Source organism: Caretta caretta, chromosome 26, assembly GCF_965140235.1.
Source record: "Caretta caretta isolate rCarCar2 chromosome 26, rCarCar1.hap1, whole genome shotgun sequence".
NCBI lineage: Eukaryota > Metazoa > Chordata > Testudines > Cheloniidae > Caretta > Caretta caretta.
This window is the reverse complement of record NC_134231.1, coordinates 15,202,342-15,219,781: the sequence shown is the minus strand read 5'-3', so window position 1 is coordinate 15,219,781 and position 17,440 is coordinate 15,202,342. Positions and strand designations below refer to the sequence as shown.

Here is a 17,440-nt window from a genome sequence, read left to right as displayed (position 1 = left end):
TTTGATAAGTTGTTCCAATGGCTAATTACACTCAGGGGTAAAAATTTGCTCCTGTATTTGCCTGGCTTCAACTTTCATCTATTGGATTTTGTTATACCTTTGGCTGCTACACTGAAGAGCTCTCTATTCTCGAATTTCATTTCCTCATGCAGGAATTTATAGACTGTGATCAAGTCACCGGATATGTCACACGCCCCTTAACCTACCCTTTCGATAAGCTAAATAGATTAAGGTCCTTGAGTAGGGTGATCAGATGGCCCGTTCTTATAGGGACAGACCGGTTTTTTGGGACTTTTTCTTATATAGGTGCCTATTACCCCCCCCCCCCCCCCACTCCCTGTCTCGTTTTTTCACAGTTGCTATCTGGTCACTATCCTTGAGTCTCTCACTATAAGGCATGTTTTCTACTCCTTAAACATTCTCATGAACCTTCTCCAATTTATCAACATCTATTTTAAAATGCAGGCACAAAACTGGACACAGTATTCTAGTATTGGTCTCACTGGCACGGAACTGGCCATACTGGAACGAGAGATTTTGAGCTGCTCTATTTTCCTAAGCACAGCACTGAAAATATTGCTTTGACACCATTAACTGAAAATAGGGGGAAGAACTAAAAATTTTTTGAGTGACCAGGGAGATTGAAGTGTTCTCCTACTGGTTTTTGAATGTTATAATTCCTGATGTTAGATTTGTCCTGACATCCTGGAATTATAATGTTCAGATTAGAACACTTCAATCTCCCTGGTCACTCAATAACAAACTTAAAAGTTGCAATTCTTCAACAAAAAAAACCTTCAAAAACAGCCTCCAATGAGAAACTGCAGAACTGGAATTAATTTGTAAACTGGTTTCAGAGTAGCAGCCGTGTTAGTCTGTATTCGCAAAAAGAAAAGGAGTATTTGTGGCACCTTAGAGTGCTGGTAATATCTGACCTTAAGTGATCGCTCTCGTTACAGTGTGTATGGTAACACCCATTGTATGTTCTCTATGTATATAAAGAGAACTGTATTTTCCACTGTACTCCCCACTGTATTTTCCACTGAATGCATCCGATGAAGTGAGCTGTAGGTCACGAAAGCTTATGCTCAAATAAATTTGTTAGTCTCTAAGGTGCCACAAGTACTCCTTTTCAATTTATAAACAGGACACCATCAAATTAGGCCTGAATAAAGACTGGGAGTGGCTGGGTTATTACAAAAACTAATTTCCCTCTGCTGATACTCACACGTTCTTGTCAACTGTTTGAAATGGGCCACCCTCATTACTACTACAAAAGTGATTTTTCCTCCCTTGGTATTCTACTGTTAATTGAATTGTCTCGTTAGGACTGACCCCCTACTTGGTAAGGCAACTCCCATCTTTTCATGTACTATGTATAAATATACTTGCTACTGTATTTTCCTCTCCATGCATCTGATGAAGTGGGTTCTAGCCCACCAAAGCTTATGCCCAAATGAATTTGTTAGTCTCTAAGGTGCCACAAGGATTCCTCATTGTTTTTGCTGATACAAACTAACACGGCTACCACTCTGAAACTTGTTAATCTATAATTGCTTTGACCTACTCTACCCTTGTACCAAGACTCAGGTTACAGTGTCCTGTGATAGCCATGTATGGACCATGATTAATTCTTATGCAGTCAGAAGACACCACTGAGCATGCTCAGGGAATGCACAGTAATGGCCCATTAACGCTGATTGACATCAAGATTGGTGCATCAGCAAACAGACTCAACATCCAACTGTTAGAAGAAAAGACTTAGAGGGCAGGGTGCTTCAAGGTTCTCCAGCGCCAGGAGAGCAAAAGTGGGGACTCGGGTCAACTGGGTAGAAGAGACGTGATGCGAGGTGTGTCCTGCCCTTCATCTGGCCTATACCTGGAGTAGCAGGGAGGGTCCTGCCAGTGAGCTGTGAGATGCAGGAAGCCAGCTCCAGAGGTAGAGGGGTTCTGGTCTCACTATTGTACCTGTATGTTTATGGTCTCGTCAAAGACCTGAGTAGGCGTCTCATGGAAGTTCCGGAAAAATATCTGAGGAAAATGAGGAGAGGTAAATTTAGCGCAGTCCCAAACCTGCCTGCGCTCTCTGGGGAGCTCAGGGTCCCACTCCCATGCAGCGAGGGGTTGCCAGGTTTGGCTGGACATATTCCTGGAGGTTCCATCACAGGACATAATCTTTAATGAAAGATTAACCTTTAATTCCTGGAGACTCCCGGACAATCCTGGAGGGTTGGCACCCTACATGCCCCACCGAGGAGTGCAGTCCAGACACTGCCCTGGGAAGGAAGACTGTAACTCACAGGAACGTCCGCATCCCTCCTCAATCACGCCTCCAACTCCCTCAATAACTGGTGCCCTGGGACCATCCTACATTGACTTTGGGATTGGCTCACAGACTAGAGAGCCCTCTCCAGCACAGGCTTGGTAAGTCCCCAAAAGCAGGCGTGGAACCACAAGATGCTCACCCACCTCATTAAAATAGGGGTTGTTCCCCATTTTGATTCTCGTCCTGTACACGTGGTCTCCAATGAAGACCTTCACCACGGGCTTGATGTTGTTTCCCTGGAGCTGACGGCCTTCAATGATCCTCACACGCACCTGCAGTGAGAAATACAGTGGTATGATTTAAAGGGTCCCAGGGCAGGGATGTTCTGTTCGCCCAGCTGGGCTCCACTGTTGGAACTGGTCCCAATGCCATCCTGACCTGAGGCACCATTGGAGGCGGGACGTGCCAATGACAAAGCAACCCCAGAATAATAATATCCATTTCTGTTATTTCCCAAGGCATCCACTCCATCCAAGATAGCAGGATGAAGCCCATGGATGAAGGAACATAGAGCTGGGATCCTCGTATCCTACGATGGAGAGGGAACTAATCCTGGTACACTAGGTCTATCGCTGTGGGGAAAGGACTGACTTGGCCATTGAGACCCATGTACGGACCACCTTTACTGTTGGGCCTGGGCTATATCGGGGGGGAATCTCTCTTTGACAGATCTCATCTTGGCATGGTTCGCAATACCTGGAAGTCCTGTTTTTTGTCTGCGAGTTCTCTTCTGGGATTTATTCGGCTGCTGATTCCTTCCCTCTGATGATCCTTTCCTGTAATACTCCGGATGGCTGTGGTGACCTCGCCGTGTGCCCCTGGGGATGGTCAGAAAGGGAATGGATTGGTCTGGGGTGGATGACTGGAAGAATCATCCTTTCCCACAGACCAAGTCAGAAGAAACATTCTCTGCTCCTTCTTTGGCAGTTTTGTCAAGGAAGGTGTCAGACATAGGAGCTTTAATTCCACTTGTTTGACACATTGTGCCTGTGATTGCAAAGTGTTCAGGGTCAAAGCAGTTAAGTGAGAATCTGTTACACAGACAACTGGACGTGAGGAGGCTAAAAGCATGTCCCATTATAAATGCCCCATTACATGCAGTGTGCATGATCTCCTGAATACACACGTTGTGCCCAATGCGGGGGTGAGCTCTGATCTTCACAGGGATCAGTTGTGAGTCCTGCTGCACACCTGCACAGATGGGTAAGGGGTAAAAGGAGATCCCGTAAATCCCTGAGCAGGCTACCCATGTTGCTGGAGGCTGTGCAGGCAGTCAGGGGCTGCATGTGGGCTAGGCGGGGGGAAGACTGAATGAGTCTGGTCACTGCCCCTCACAATTTGTCGGTTCCAAAGCCAGAAGGGACCACTGTGATCATCTCATCTGACCTCCTGTATAACACAGACCAGAGACCTGCCCCACAATAATCCCTAGCACAGATCTGTTAGAAAACCACCCAGTCTTGATTTGAAAATTGCCAGTGATGGAAAATCCACCATGACCTTTGGTAAGTTTTTCCAATGGTGAATTTAATTACTATTGCTGTTAAAAATGTATGTCTTATTTCCAGTGTGAATTTGTCTAGCTCCAACTCCTAGCCATTGGATTGTGTTATGCCTTTCTCACTAGACTGAAGAGCCCATTATAAAATATTTGTTCCCCATGTAGATACCGACAGACTGTGATAGCTCAGTGGTTTGAGCATTGGCCTGCTACACCCAGGGTCGTGAGCTCAACCCTTGAGGGATCTAGGGCAAAAATTGGGGATTGGTCCTGCTGTGAGCAGGGGGTGGAACTAGATACCTCCTAAGGTCCCTTCCAACCCTGATAGTCTATGATATGTCACCTCTTAACCTTCTTTTTGTTAAATGAAATAGATTGAGCTCCTTACGTCTATCACTATAAGGCAGGTTTTCTAATCCTTTGATCATTCTTTTGGCTCTTCTATGAATCCTCTCTAATTTATCAACATCTTTTCCGAATTGGGGACACTAGAACTGGACAAAGTGTTCCAGCAGTGGTCGCACCGGTGCCAAATACAGAGATAAAATAAGCTTTTGACTCCCACTCAAGATTCTACTTTTTACGCGTTTGGCCACAACATTTTCCAGGGACCTTATGCATAGCCCCCCAGTTATTTTTAGTCACTGTTTCCCAGGATAGAGTCCCCCCCGTGCTGAAAGTATGGCCTACATTTTTTGTTTTATATTTAGCCATATTAAAACACATATTGTTTGCTTGTGCCCAGTTTACCAAGTGTATCCAGATCACTCTGTATCAGTGACCAGTCCTCTTCATTAGTTATCACTCCCCCAATTCCTGTGCCATCTGTTAACTTTATCAGGGATGATTTTATGTTTTCTCCCAGGTCACTGATAAAAATGTTAAATAGCGTAGGGCCAAGAACAGATCCCTGCAGAACCCCACTAGAAACACACTTGCTTGATGATGATTCCTTTTGTACAATTATATCTTAAGACCTATCAGTTAGCGAGCTTTATATCCATTTAATGTGTACCATGTTAATTTTATATCATTCTCATCATAAAGTTAGTTTGACAGGATCTATTTTCCATAAACCCATGTTGATTGGCACTAATTATATTACCCTCCTTGAATTCTTTATTAATTGAGTCCCATAATAGCTGCTCTATTACCTTGCCTAGGATCGATGTCATACTGACAGGTCCATAATTACCCAGGTCATCCCATTCACTGTTTTTAAAAATTGGCACAATATTAGCCTTTCTCCAGACTTCTGGAACTTCCCCAGTATTGCAAGACTCATTGAAAAAACAACATTAACAGTCCAGTGAGCTCCTAAGACAGCTCTTTAAAAACTCTTGGATGCAAGTTATCCGGAGTTGCTGATTTAAAAATTTCTAATTTAGTCACTTCTGTTTAACATCCTCATGGCATACTAGTAGAATGGAAAGAGTATTATCATCACCATATGAAGAAATTACATCCCAAATATGTTTTTATTTGTCCCTAATGCACACCAGAAATATTTATTGAACACTTCTGCCTTTTCTGCTTTATTACTTATAATTGTACCATTTCCACTGAATAATGCACCAATACCATTGTCAGGATTCTTTTTGTTCCTAATATTCTTAAAAATCTTCTTTTTATTGTCCTTAACTCTTCTGGCCATAGATTTCTCCTTCTTTCCCTTTGCTTCCTTTTACAATTTTCTACAATTAATAGCTTCTGATTTATATTCATGACTATCAACTTCCCCTGTCTTCCACTTGTTATGTATATTTTTTTATTTTTCATCTCCGCCTTCACTTCCCTGCTAAATCAGGTTGGTTTTTTTAAACTGGTATGGCTTTCTTTCCTGGTTGTGGGATTGTGGCTTTTGGGACATCTGTTACAGTGTTCTTAAACAATTTCCAATGATCTTTCATATTTTCCTAATTAAATTCTTCCTCCCAGATTATTTGGATCATAATTGTTTTCAGTTTTGTGAATTTGGCTCTTTTAAAGCACCAAGTCTATCTATCTATCTATCTATCTATCTATCTATCTATCCCCATCCACCCCATCTATCTATCTATCTATCTACCTATCTATCTATCTATCTATCCCCATCCACCCCACCTCTCTCTCTCTCTATCTATCTATCCCCATCCACCCCACCTCTCTATCTATCTATCTATCTATCTACCTATCCCCATCCGCCCCATCTATCTAATCTAATCTATCTATCTCACTTGTCAGGACTTTATTCTGTTTGCACATTATATAGATGATCAGATCATGATCCTCTCTACCAAAGCTACGGTTAATTGTTAGTCCTGTAATAAGTTCCTCTTTATCTGTTAAGATGAGGTCTAATAGAGATTTCCTCCATGTTGGATGCAGCACGTTTAGAGTTAGGAAATTGCCATCTATAATATTGAGAAATTCCAGGGATGTTCTGGTACTGGCAGCATGAGACGTTCAACAGGTGTCACTCAAATTGAATTCCTGCCCACTGTGTCAGCCCATGTCCAAGTGTTGGTGCAGAGAGGGAAGCAGGCTATGTTAGCCAAAGGGGGGCTACTTCACTTCCCCATGGGAGCACGGGGGAAGTAGGGACTAGATCGTGACTCCCAAAGTCACAGTGTGGCCCAGCCCACAGAGATTAGAGTTGGCAAAGGACCTATCAGATCATCTTGCCCATCCTCTCCGGAGCCAGGTGGCGCTGTCCCATGTGCCCCATTCTCCAGGGTGTTGTCCAGTTCAGTTTTACATGACGTAAGTGATGGCGCCTCAACCACTTCTCTTAGGAGATGATTCCTCAGGGCACAGGGAGGAAATGGGCATCATAACGGTCTCGGGAACTGGTAGGAACGGTCACATACTCATCATGGGGTGGGGATGTGTGAGATGGAGTCAGGTTGGGGGTACTTTTCCCCTCCCCCCCCATGCTTTTCCCCCAAACTCAAGAAAGCTCCCCTCACAAGAAACCAAGGCCAAGTTGATTTGGAAAATATAAACAGGATAAATTACATTTACAGCACAGGACTGACCCGCCAACAGATGCTCACTTACCTTCACCACTGGCTTTTTGTTTTCCTGACTCCCCTATTGCCTTGAGTCCTGGCGGGGTGTAGGAGGCACTTAAATTGATGGTACACTGAAATTCAACGACAAATAGAATTAAAGCCCCTCTATTGGTTTGAGAGTAGCAGCCGTGTTAGTCTGTATCTGCAAAAAGAAAAGGGGGACTTGTGGCACCTTAGAGACTAACCAATTTATTTGAGCATGAGCTTTCGTGAGCTGCAGCTTTGGGTGTAGGTGTAGTGACACTGTTCCCAGTGGGTACCCTACCCAGAGTTCATTGCAGAGTTGCACCTAAATACCATGCAGGCTCTGTTTGTTTCCAATACGCTAATGGCCCCAAACACTGCACGTTACTCTAAGGGTGCAGGGGCTTTTCCTTTAGTGCAGAGGTCTCCAAACTGTGGGACGCGCCCCCCCCTAGGGGGGCACGGAGGAATGAGCATGGGTCAGCCCCCATGAGGGGGCAGGGAAGGAGCGCTGCCAAGCCCCGCTCCTGGCCCTGGCCCCAGCTGCGGGCCCTGCGCCTAGGGCTCCGCTCCTGGCCCCGTGCCTGGGATCCTGGCTGCTGGCCCTGGGGCTCTGCTACCAAACCCACCCCTGCTCCCAGCTGGGACCCCAGCCTTGGCCCTCTTATCCCTGTCCACATCCCCTCCTCCTGGAGCTGCAGCCCTGCCGCAAGGTAAAAAGATTGGGGGCCATTGGGGTAACCTGTGTGTGTTGGTCCAATTCTCTAGGTGCCCATCCTTGCCCCCCAAATGCCCTGAGGCAGGGTAAGTGCGAGGAGGCTGGTCCTAGGGTCCCCATCCCTGTTACCATTACCCAGCATGCCCAGTGCTGTCCCGCCATCCTGCTGCCCAGCCTGCTCCACGGGACCTGCACAGCACTGCAAGAACTCAATCTTTCTCCCGCACCCCTGGCTCTCTGTCTCTCATGCTCACCCTCCCTCCAGGGGGAGACTGTCAGGAGATCTCCTGCGCTCCCCTCAGGAGGGGGAGACAGTTGGGGGATTGCCTGCACTCCCCTCAGGCCGGGGGACACAGTCAGGGCATCTCCCGCACTCCCCTCAGGCCGGGGGACACAGTCAGGGGATCTCCCGCACTCCTCTCAGACAGGGGAGACTGTCAGGGGATCGCCCGCACTCCCTCAGGCCGGGGAGACAGTTGGGGGATCACCCGCACTCCCCTCAGTCCGGGGAGACAGTCAGGGGATCACTCACATTCCCTCAGGCAGAGTTGTCCTCCTCTCATCGTCCCAGCGATCGCATTAGTTAGTCTTTCATCCCCACAAGGTTCGCCCAATTACAAGGCTCAACATCGTTGGCAAGGTGAGCACACTGCAGTTTTCACCATCTCTCATCTACCTAGCAACAAGTGTGGCTCCCTTTCTCATCAGACTCATTAACCCAGGTTACAATCGTTAGACCCATTTTACAGATGGGGAAAACTCCAGCAGGAACCATCCCTCTACTGATGATCAATCCAGGAGAGACCCATCAGACCCTAATACTGTCTAGGAGGATGTGAGTATGACTGTAGCTATGTGCATGGATGTATCTAGGATTTGATATGCTGTGATATTCATAACTTTGCTGGTAACTTGAATAAAATTGATAAAATATATTAGACCTTGTTCTTGTGAGTGTCTGTGTTACTTTCCTTGGTCTTCATGTGTTCCTGTAAGCTATAGATCTGAAACAAGTGGCAGTGGTAACTCTATTGAACTTTCAGAGTGGGAGCCATGTTAGTCTGTATCAGAAAAAACAACGAGGAGTCCTTGTGGCACCTTAGAGACTAACAAATTTATTTCGGCATAAGACTTTCATGTGTTAGAACCTACTTCATCAGATGCATGGAGTGGAAAATACAGGAGCAGGTATCAATACATGAAAAGATGTAATTTGCCTTACCAAGTGTGAGGTCAGGCTAACGAGATAATTCAATTGACAGCAGGATACCAAGGGAGGAAAAATAACTTTTGAAGTGGTAATGAGAGTGGCCCATTTCAGACAGTTGACAAGAAGGTGTGAATAACAGTACGAGAAAATTAGTATTGGGGAAAATTAAGTTTAGATTTTGTAGTGACCTAACCACTCCCAGTCTCTATTCAGGCCTAATCTGATGGTATCCACTTTGCAAATTAATTCCAGTTCTGCAGTTTCATGTTGGAGTCTTTGAGAGTAGCAGCCATGTTAGTCTGTATTCGCAAAAAGAACAGGAGGACTTGTGGCACCTTAGAGACTAACCAATTTATTTGAGCATAAGCTTTCGTGAGCTACAGCTCACTTCTTGTTAGCCTCTAAGGTGCTCCTTTTCTTTTCATGTTGGAGTCTGTTTTTGAAGTTTTTTTTGTTTAAGAATTGCCACTTTTAGGTCTATTACTGTGACCAGAGAGATTGAAGTGTTCTCCTACTGGTTTTTGAATGTTATGATTCCTGATGTCAGATTTGTGTCCATTTATTCTTCTTGCGTAGAGACTGTCCGGTTTGGCCAATGTACATGGCAGAGGGGCATTGCTGGCACATGATGGCATATATCACATTGGTAGATGTGCAGGTGAACAAGCCCTTGATGGTGTGGCTGATGTGGTTAGGTCCTATGATGGGGTCCCTTGAATATGTGGACAGAGCTGGCACTGGGGTTTGTTGCAGGGTTTGGTTCCTGGGTTGGTGTTTCTGTTGTGTGGTGTGTGGTTGCTGGTGAGTATTTGCTTCAGGTTGGAGGGCTGTCTAAAAGCGAGGACTTGCCTGTCCCGCAAGATCTGTGAGAGTGAAGGGTCGTCCTTCAGGATAGGTTGTAGATCCTTGATGATGCGCTGGAGAGGTTTTAGTTGGGGGCTGTAGGTGATGGCTAGTGGTGTTCTGTTACTTTCTTTGTTGGGCCTGTCCTGTAATAGGTGACTTCTCAGTACCCTTCTGGCTCTTTGGATGGGCTAGCACCAGCAGGAGAGTGAATTTGTGTGGGGGGGTGGAGGGTGAGAAAACCTGGATTTGTGCTGGAAATGGCCCACCTGCTGATCACTTTAGATAAGCTATTACCAGCAGGACAGTGGGGTGGGAGGAGGTATTGTTTCATATTCTCTGTGTGTATATAAAGTCTGCTGCAGTTTCCACGGTACACATCTGATGAAGTGAGCTGTGGCTCACGAAAGCTCATGCTCAAATAAATTGGTTAGTCTCTAAGGTGCCACAAGTACTCCTTTTCTTCTGGCTCTGTCAGTCTGTTCCTGTATTTTCCACTCCATGCATCTGATGACGTGGGTTCTAGCCCACGAAACCTTATGCCCAAATAAATTGGTTAGTCTCTTAGGTGCCACAAGGACTCCTCGTTGTTTCTATTGAACTTGAGAGTGTAGCCACCAGAGCCGAACTCACAGTGGTGCAAAACAACATCGCTAAATTCACGTTAAATAAAAATAGGCTACACTATTGTGATAATTAACCCTACAAATTTACCCTAATTTCAAATTCAACTGTAAAAAGCAAGAGTGAGTTTATAAGATCACCATTACTTATAAGAACAAACATCGCTGGGCAAAAGTAGGAAAGGGAGACAGACAGACTGAATTAGTCCCAACAAAGAGGCCTCCTGATATAACTCAAGGACTGTTTTAAGATCATGCCTGGTAACAAGAGGGATGGGTAATTCTGCTCACCCATCCCTTTGTGGGTCTGTCAGCTCAGAGATCCAGGGGAGGGGAGGAAGGAGCTCAGGGCATTGTCAAAGTTGAAGAATTCTGATCCTGCTGATCTAGCTTAAGGGCCCGAGGTGGACTGGTCAGGCCTGGGTTCCCCTACTCACCCCCTGATGGAATTGGGCGTGGAGAAAAGGTAGGCCCCCAGTCACCGGGAATAGACTGTCAGTCCCACTAGGCTGTGAGCCCAGAGGCTGTGCCATGCTTGGCCAGAGGGGGCACGGTTACACTGACACCCCGTCTCACAGGGTCCTTAAAAAAAGAGACTTTGAGGAGAAAAATTGGCTACTGGAGTGAGCTTATCATTATGGCTGCCACCCCGCCCATCTCCTGGGACGCCACCATCATGATGCCGAGCGATGTCCTAACCAGACCGGGCCAGAGAGAGGGACCCAGATGACAACACCACTCTGCCGGCTCCAGCTGAATCCCAACCTGGGATGAAATGGGATCGGGCTAACCGCAGCTCCAGACAGCTCAACTAACTTCTTTTCCACCCAAGGACAGTTATTACCATCTTCGATGCTATCTAACAGACTGTCAAACACCGGGGAAGCGCGAGGTTTCCCTTCTGAAAACTCTCTCCAGCGAACGGGACCGGGAACAAGGGATGTAGTTCAAAGGAACACCTTACTTAATGTTTTGCATTTCAAAGGCTTTCACTGTTCCCCCTTCTTTTCTGTACCTTTAGTAAAAGGCTAAAATGTTGTTTCCTTGTGGGTTTGCCATGGTACAAAGCAGGCTGAGATCTCTGCATACCAAACCCCGGACGTTTTTGGACACTGTTTGACCTTGGACAATGACCGGGTTACGTTAGCGCCTTTGGCTCATTTATTACATCTAAATTAAAACAACAGGATGCCCCTTCTCTAAATCCTTCTTACTTACGCCTGTCGGCTGGTGGCCACTATCCAGGAGGGGCAGGTCCTTCAGGGTGAGTACGCTGCTTGGTTTTGCAGCAAGAGATGTTAGAAATACAGTAGCGGAGCCCAGATCCCTGGAGGATAGAAACACCTGCTTGTCAGTAGCACTAACATTCCCCCGGCCCCAATGCCAGGAAGGGAGTCTCACCTTGATGGACTCAGTGAGGGTCACAAGATGTGAGAAGGGCAGCCAGTGCTTTGTTTTGAAAGGATGGAGGAACCCTGTGGCCCAGCAATTAATGCCATACAAAAGACTTGGTTAGATTCCTCAGTGCCAGACTCCCCTCTTTGCAGAGAGAGGGTCCTGGGCAGGGGCAGGGGCTGGTACATTCTGATTTTGAGGGGGTATTTGGGGGTAGAGCAGAATTGTTACTGCTTGGAAATGACCATTTAGTCTTTGTCTTGCCCAGGAAAGGCAGCAAAGCTTAGGTCAGGGGTAGCTGGCATGTGTTAAATCCAAGCTACATGTGACCATATTCCTAGTTGAGACCAAGCTTTAGAAGAAGGAGCAACAAGAGAACCTCATCTGGTCTCCTTGGCTGGAAGGCAAATACTGTATTATGTGTGGGAGTGTGTGCATGTGGATACGAAAGGCTGCAGAAGGATCAAGAAGGGCCCTCCCCCAAAGAGCCCAAGAGGCTCCGTCTTTACTTGCTGTTCGCAATTCACCTTTTTGTAGCCAAGTGACCCCACTCCCGGAGTTGTATGTCCACAAAGGAAGCGCTGTCCAGGGGCCGATCAACCAGGAACCACACCAGCGTCTGCAGGGGAAACAGTACAATATACACTTCACTGTACACTGTGGGTCTGATCCTGATTTCACTGACACTGGAGTTACTCCCGATTTATACTGGAGTGACATCTGAATCGATCCCCGGAGAAGGCCAAGGAGACAAAGATGAGCAGGTCTAGAATTGTTGCTCAGGTTAAACATATATAGTGCCCACGGCATTGCAACCAATGGGGGATACTCATAAGTTCGAAGAGGGAAGCCGGGGCTGGCGGTCAGGAAAACCCCAGGTGTTGTGAGAGGGCCTCCAAATCAGTTGTGCTGCCCCTTGCAATTGCATGATGAAAAACAGCTAGAAGACCAGCCCCTTGGGGGCTGTTGATTGGCCCCTGTTGCATATCTGCTCTCTCTGGGTCACTGGTTCCCTGTGGGCTCAATTTTTACCTCTTCTCTTACTAACTCATGTTGCTCAGTCGTCTGCTATTCTGGGTATGTCTACACTGCAAAGAAACACCAGCAGCAGTGAGTCTATGGACCCAGGCTCACCGGGCTCAGGCTACAGGGCTAAAAATAGCCAGGGACATGTTCTCACTCTGGCTGGAGCACTGGCTCTGAAACCCAGTGAAGGGGCGGGTCTCAGAGCCTGAGTGTCAATGTCTACACAACTATACGTAGCCCTGTAGCCCGAGCCCTGTGAGCCTGTATGTGTAGACTCAGGCTCCGTGACTCACTGCGGTGGGATTTTTTTTTTTTTGCAGTGCAGATGCACAGTGGCCTGGAGGACTTAGACTCATAGACTTTAAGGCCAGAAGGGACCATTGTGATGGGGGGAGGGATAGCTCAGTGGTTTGAGCATTGGCCTGCTAAACCGAGGGTTGTGAGTTCATAGAATCATAGAATATCAGGGTTGGAAGGGACCTCAGGAGGTCATCTAGTCCAACCCCCTGCTCAATCCTTGAGGAGGCCATTTGGGATCTGGGGCAAAAATTGGGGATTGGTCCTGCTTTGAGCAGGGGGTTGGACTAGATGACCTCCTGAGGTCTCTTCCAACCCTGATATTCTACGATTCTCCTGCACATTACAGGACACAGAACCTCACCCACCTGCTCCTGTAACAAACCCCTAACCTCTGGCTGAGTTACTGAAGTCCTCAAATCATAGTTTAAAAACCCCAAGCTACAGAGTATCCATCATTTACTCTAGTTCAAAGCAGCAAGTGACCCGTGCCCCATGCTGCAAGGAAGGCGACCACCCCCACCGTGCCCTGGGTCTCTGCCAATCTGACCAGGGACAATTCCTTCCCGATCCCAAATATGGCGATAAGTTAGATCCTGAGCATGTGGGCTAGGCTCACCAGGCAGATACCTGGAAAATAATTCTCTGTAGTAGCTCAGAGCCCTCCCCATCTAGTGTCCCATCTCTGGCCATGGGAGATATTTGCTGCTAGCAGTCACAGATCGGCTACATGCCATTGTAGGCTGTCCCATCATACCATCCCCTCCATAAACTTCTCAAGCTCAGTCTTGAAGCCATTTAGGTTTTTGCCCCCCACTGCTCCCCTTGGGAGGCTGTTCCAGAACTTCACTCCTCTGATGGTTAAAAACCCTTGTCTAATTTTGAGCCTAAACTTGACAAATGTGCTAGCAGCATGGAGTCTGTCAGGCTGAAACAGAGGCCTGAGGGGGCTACACCCATGTATTCACACCCTACACACTAGTGTAATAATCCTTGTACAAGGCATGCTTGGAGGTATCACCTGAAAACTCATAATTTGCTGGTCAGTATTATCATGGTAAAGTGAATATAGTAACATTATATGTAAAGTTATGAACATAAGCTGAAATAATGATTGAAGTATGTTTTCCAGATAAATCTGGAGAGTGGTTAAACCAGTTTCTCAAAGACAAAAGGGCAAGCTGACACACCAGCCAGGTATCAGCAAAGCTAATGGGCCTTTACCTACCAAGTGGCCGGTCTTTGGCAAGGAAGGGGGGCAGGGACAAAGAGATCTGCATCTTAGCAAAGAAACAGCATGAAGTCTCCTTCTTCCTGCAGACTGCCTGTGTCCTGGTTTTTAGCTGGAAATGCTTTTCAAAGAGGGACTAAAAACTATAAAAAGGAGGGGGCAAACACCCCAAGTCACCCCCCTCTCTCTCCCTACCTATCTCATTCTCTGTACCTGAGAAAACAAAAGAAGCAGCCATTGGACCCTGGGGGAGGGGAACTGACATGAAGAGTTTGGTCAGTAATGCCGCTGGAAGCATGTGGTGAGAAACTTTGCTTTGGAACTAATAAAGTTTGTTACATTAGACACTAGAAAGTGTTTTATCTGTATTTTTCTTGTAAGCCTTTCTGACTTTTATGCCTCATTGCTTGTACTCTCTTAAAATCTCACCCTTTGTAGTTAATACACTTGTTCTATTGTTTTATCTAATATAGTGTGTTTAAAGTGCCTAGATAACTCCATTGAGGGTGGCGAGTTCTGTGTATATTATTCCCTTGAAGGAATAATGGATTTAATAGATTTGGACTGTCCAGGAGAGGGCTGGGCAGTACAAGATATACATTTCTGGGGGAAAATCCAGGACTGGGGGTGTGCTGGGGTCACCCTGCAGTATAACCACGGCTGGTAAAAGACAAGAGGATAACCCAAGTGTGGCTGGCAGGCTGCAGTACACATAATCTGGGAGTGACTTGCATGCTGGTGGCTGTTTGAGAGCAGTCCACGTTGGAGGCTACAGCAGCAAGGCACTGCAGAGGCATCCCAAGTTACAGGACAGGGGTGACACAGTTGCTCATTGGTCTGGATTGTACCCTGGTAGGTCCCACCTATTCCAAGCTTTTCTTTGACCATCCTGTACTTGTAGTACATATTCATATATGGTTCAGTCATGGATTGCAAAGGTTTCAGGGACCTATATGATAAGGTCAGGTTCTAGGACCCTGTAGAGAGCCATTGGGCTGGTGGCAGGTGCTGGGAATAATTTCTGCTGACTCACCTGACAACCAGATGGGAGAAAGCTTGGGCTGAGTTTTCTGTTTTGTTATAAAAACCATAATACATGCAAACCCCAGGGAGATGGTAAATTCAGAGCAGTGTACATGTGTGCGCTTGCATGCACATGCTGTGTTAGGAGCAGAGTGGGAACACCACCTGCTTACAGGGTCTTACCTCATTCCAAGTAGGATTCTGTTCCTTCTGTATGACTCTTGTACTTCTTGTGACATCTAAGAGAAATTAGACATACCGTGTATTCCCCCAGCTTGCAGCTCCATGGAAGTGGTGGTGTCTGAAAGTGTGTGTGAGGAGGGAACGCAGCCCATGTTTACTGTGTTCTCTGGGTCAGGTATCTTTTTCTTATGATATCCAGTGTTGACCCCAGACTGCTTTTGCAGGGAACAATCTTGCACTGGGAGGGAGATGGACTGGATGAGTGAATTGGTCTTTTCCATCTCCAGGCTATTTCATAAATTCAGAGATTCCAAGGCCAGAATGGACCACTGTGCTCATCTAGTCTGACCACCTGGATACCACAAGCTAGAGCACAGCCCTGAAGGTCAAATGCCATACAGAAGTCTAAACTTCCAAAAGTTTCTAAGGGATATCGATGGCCAGTTGCCATTAATTTTAATGAAATCTCGGCATCCAAATCTCCCAGGGGGCTTTGAAATCTCAGCCTTCATGTCTATGAATCTACGCTTTCTTCTCTTGTTTTCGTTTTGACCTGCTCTGTGCTTTGGGCAGACCCCTTAAAAATGCTGCTCTGAGCCCCTTTAACTCCTGAAGGCACTCCCCTTGGGAAATCCTTGAGACACTCCTCTCCCCAGCCCGTCACTACCCGAAAGTCTGTGGATCCTGTCACAGGGGTGAGATTGGCCCTTTCAGAGAGAGCAGGGCCAGTGTACTTGTGTCACATCGGCTGACCCAGATTCAACTTTAAAAGAGGACACCTGGGTCTGGGGAAAGAGAGGCCAGGTGAGTGAGAACTCGGAGGCTGCCGGAGGGCTGTCAGGGTCCCCTGGGAGGGGAGGCAGTGAGCCCCTGAGAGGAACTGTTCTAAAACGGGGCCTCCAGGGAGAAAAGCCCTGGGGGGTGGTGCTCTTGAAAGAGAGCACAGAAGCAGGAGTCAGGAGCTGCAGGACTTCCTGGGGAGGGGAGGCCATGAGAGTCTGAGAGGGAAAGGGGAGAAATCCCTTGGGAATTGTAGCCAGGGTGAGATTTTGTTTACGTTTGGAGAATAAACATGCCGAAAAGAGACGTGGGTGTGGCGGAGTCGTTACCAAGATGGGGAGAAGCCCTGCCTTGTTACAGTCCCCAGCTGCACAGTTCATGCACGGAGGGGCTTCTTGTCTTGTCCTTCTATACTTAGTAGATTCATTTCCCCTGTGTCACTCAGCCAGGAAGAGGAGGAGGCCCTTAATGTCCAGAGACCACTTTGTGATCCTCAAACAAAATACACCCGAGAAAGGCAGAGGAGGATCAGTTATCTCCTGGAAAATGCTAAACAAACTGCTGTTACCTCTGAAGCTGGCAGACACGTGTGAGTCGGGTGTGGTGAATTTTGCAGTTGGGATGTTAGCAGACAGAATGACGAGGTGTAGCATTTCTGCTCCCTTCTTCACGGCAAATGGCTTTATTCTGCAACGATGCAAGCCCTTCAGTCCTTTCTTATTTCCCCTTCACTCTGCCCCATCCCTGTTTTTGTCCCGCTGGGGGGCTGTTAGTAGTAATAGCTCCTGTGTTTACAGCTTACCTCCTAATGCCACTTGGTGGTTTTGTCTCAGAAGTCCTGTCTGGATGGAATGCGATTTCCGTTTCCAGGAAGTAGATCAGAACAAGGAGTGACATCATATAGAGGAAAGGGTCAAATAGCGCATCCAGGAAGTGATGCCATAATAGGAAGGAAAGAGGCTTCCATTCATAGGCCAGCTATGTTCAGCTGTTTAATCATGTGATATGGTTTTTGAGATAAAACCTGACGTGCTGACCACTTTGGGTATTGGTAATACCTGGACACTTTCTGGAATCTTGAACAAATTCCCACTCTGGTACCTGCATTCAGCCTGCCGTTTCAATTGGATGCAATGTTTTTTTCACTGTCTGACCTAAGACATTCTGTAGTGTTGATATGAGTTTTTAAACAATGGCCAAGCTACTCTCCAGAGTTGGCTACATTTAATTGATGGGCAAATAAACCATAAGCACCCTCTTTCTTAAA

At 46.8% G+C, this 17,440-nt stretch overlaps 1 protein-coding gene across 1 annotated transcript in view; it reads right to left on the bottom strand.

Moving 5' to 3' along the window:
• FER1L5 (fer-1 like family member 5) overlaps positions 1-16,975 on the bottom strand; it is a 78,149-nt gene extending 61,174 nt beyond the window's left edge. Inside the window, 8 exon segments of the mRNA XM_048829428.2 lie at positions 1,969-2,031; positions 2,470-2,598; positions 3,023-3,144; positions 6,867-6,951; positions 11,457-11,565; positions 12,161-12,252; positions 15,394-15,449; positions 16,742-16,975. Coding sequence (XP_048685385.2) covers positions 1,969-2,031; positions 2,470-2,598; positions 3,023-3,144; positions 6,867-6,951; positions 11,457-11,565; positions 12,161-12,252; positions 15,394-15,449; positions 16,742-16,826 — 741 coding nt within the window. The 5' untranslated portion in view covers positions 16,827-16,975.
• Between the last annotated feature and the right edge of the window lie 465 nt (positions 16,976-17,440).